This window comes from Diabrotica undecimpunctata, chromosome 3 (genome assembly GCF_040954645.1).
Source record: "Diabrotica undecimpunctata isolate CICGRU chromosome 3, icDiaUnde3, whole genome shotgun sequence".
In the NCBI taxonomy this organism is placed as follows: Eukaryota; Metazoa; Arthropoda; class Insecta; order Coleoptera; family Chrysomelidae; genus Diabrotica; species Diabrotica undecimpunctata.
This window is the reverse complement of record NC_092805.1, coordinates 45,669,437-45,670,988: the sequence shown is the minus strand read 5'-3', so window position 1 is coordinate 45,670,988 and position 1,552 is coordinate 45,669,437. Positions and strand designations below refer to the sequence as shown.

At 35.4% G+C, this 1,552-nt stretch overlaps 1 protein-coding gene across 1 annotated transcript; it reads right to left on the bottom strand.

Annotated features, from left to right (window-relative positions):
• Positions 1–970: 970 nt before the first annotated feature.
• Positions 971–1,552, bottom strand: LOC140435764 (uncharacterized). The gene has a single exon (XM_072524484.1). It carries the CDS (start codon positions 1,550–1,552, stop codon positions 971–973), a length of 582 nt encoding a protein of 193 aa, XP_072380585.1.

Sequence of the window (1,552 nt, the reverse complement as noted above, 5' to 3'; positions counted from 1 at the left end):
GACAGCAATTCAGAATTTGATGATCCAAATGATAGTAACTATGTACCAGATAATGTATCTAACGATAAACCACTTCAATAGATAGAGCCAAGAAGGTCCGAAAGACAAAGAACCAAAAATAATTTTACTGATTATGTTACTTACATCAGCACTACAGACAGTTTCGAAGAAGAGACATTTCCAGAGGGCACTGAGTGTTTAATTTCATGTGCAGTGCTGAAGAAACATTATTCCAGTGAATCTACCAGGTGGATAGATTAAGCTTCTTCAGTCTAGCTTTGAGATCGTTGCAAATTTGTATATTGATAATGGTGTCCGTGGATAATGCGGCTTTTTTGGCAAGGCAATCAGCTTTTTCGTTACCACTAATACCAACGTGGGATGCTACCCATATCAGAGTGATAGTAGTATTTTGGTTTATAAGACGCTGATATGTGTCATGAATATCTTGGACGATAGGATGGTATATGGATATAGCATTAATGGAGTGTATAGAGGAAAGTGAATCAGAGCATATGGCTATATGTGTGTTTGGATATTGTTGGACATATTTGAAAGCATGTGAGATAGCTACTAGTTCACCAGTGTGGATACTACACCAAAGAGAAATTTTAGAGAGTTCGATAGGCTGTTGTAGAGTGGTTACAGAATATCCAACACCACTTTCAGTCTTTGACGCGTCAGTGTAAAGAACTACGTATGTTATATTTATTTTTGTTTATAAGTTCTAGAGAATTCTTAATGTACTAACACTGGTATCTTCCTTGATAAATTTGGTGAGGGAAATATCATGATATGGGAGTATGTTGGTCCAATACGGATTATTGGAGAATGGTAGAATTCTGGTTTCAGACAAATTTATATCTTTTAGTAACGGTTGTAGACGACTAGGAATAGGATGTATAATTAAGTTACATGGAGAGTTGTTATGGGGTTGGTGTAATGATATAATTAAATAATAGACTGGGTTTTACAGATTGGAAGAAATTGCAGGAGCATAGAAGAAAAGAAGGTTTTTTCGCCTAAGTCCTGGAGGAGGTTTATTAGCTTCACAGTAGAGACTTTCTGCCGGACTAGAACAGAATGCTCCAAGACATAGACGAATAGCCGTATTGTGTACTGTATTTAGTAAATTTGAGATTGATTTAGTACCAGACATATAGACGAAACATTCATAGTCAAGTTTGGAGCGAATTAGTGATCTGTAAACTTTCAGTAACGTAGTTTCTTCTGCACCCCAATGATAATGTAAGAGTATTTTGATTAAATTTAACCTTTTTAGGCAAACTCCTTTAAGTTCCTGTATATGTTGTTTCCAGGTTAATCTTGAATCAAATATCAGCCCTAATATTTTGCAATTATCAACAACCGGTAATTTGAAGTTAATAGTCATTTCAGGATCAAAAGAATTCATTCTTCGGCTAAATTTAATAACTTTGAATTTAGGGTGGGAGAGGGTAAGTCCTAGAGAAGCTACTTTATTTTGTAGGTCATTTACTCCTAATTGTAGAACTTTACTAGTAGTTGCGTTGGATTTACCATGACAGTACAT

Excerpts from the sequence above, each read along its gene's own strand:
- LOC140435764 (XM_072524484.1), bottom strand. The coding sequence starts at position 1,552 with ATGTACTGTCATGGTAAATCCAACGCAACTACTAGTAAAGTTCTACAA.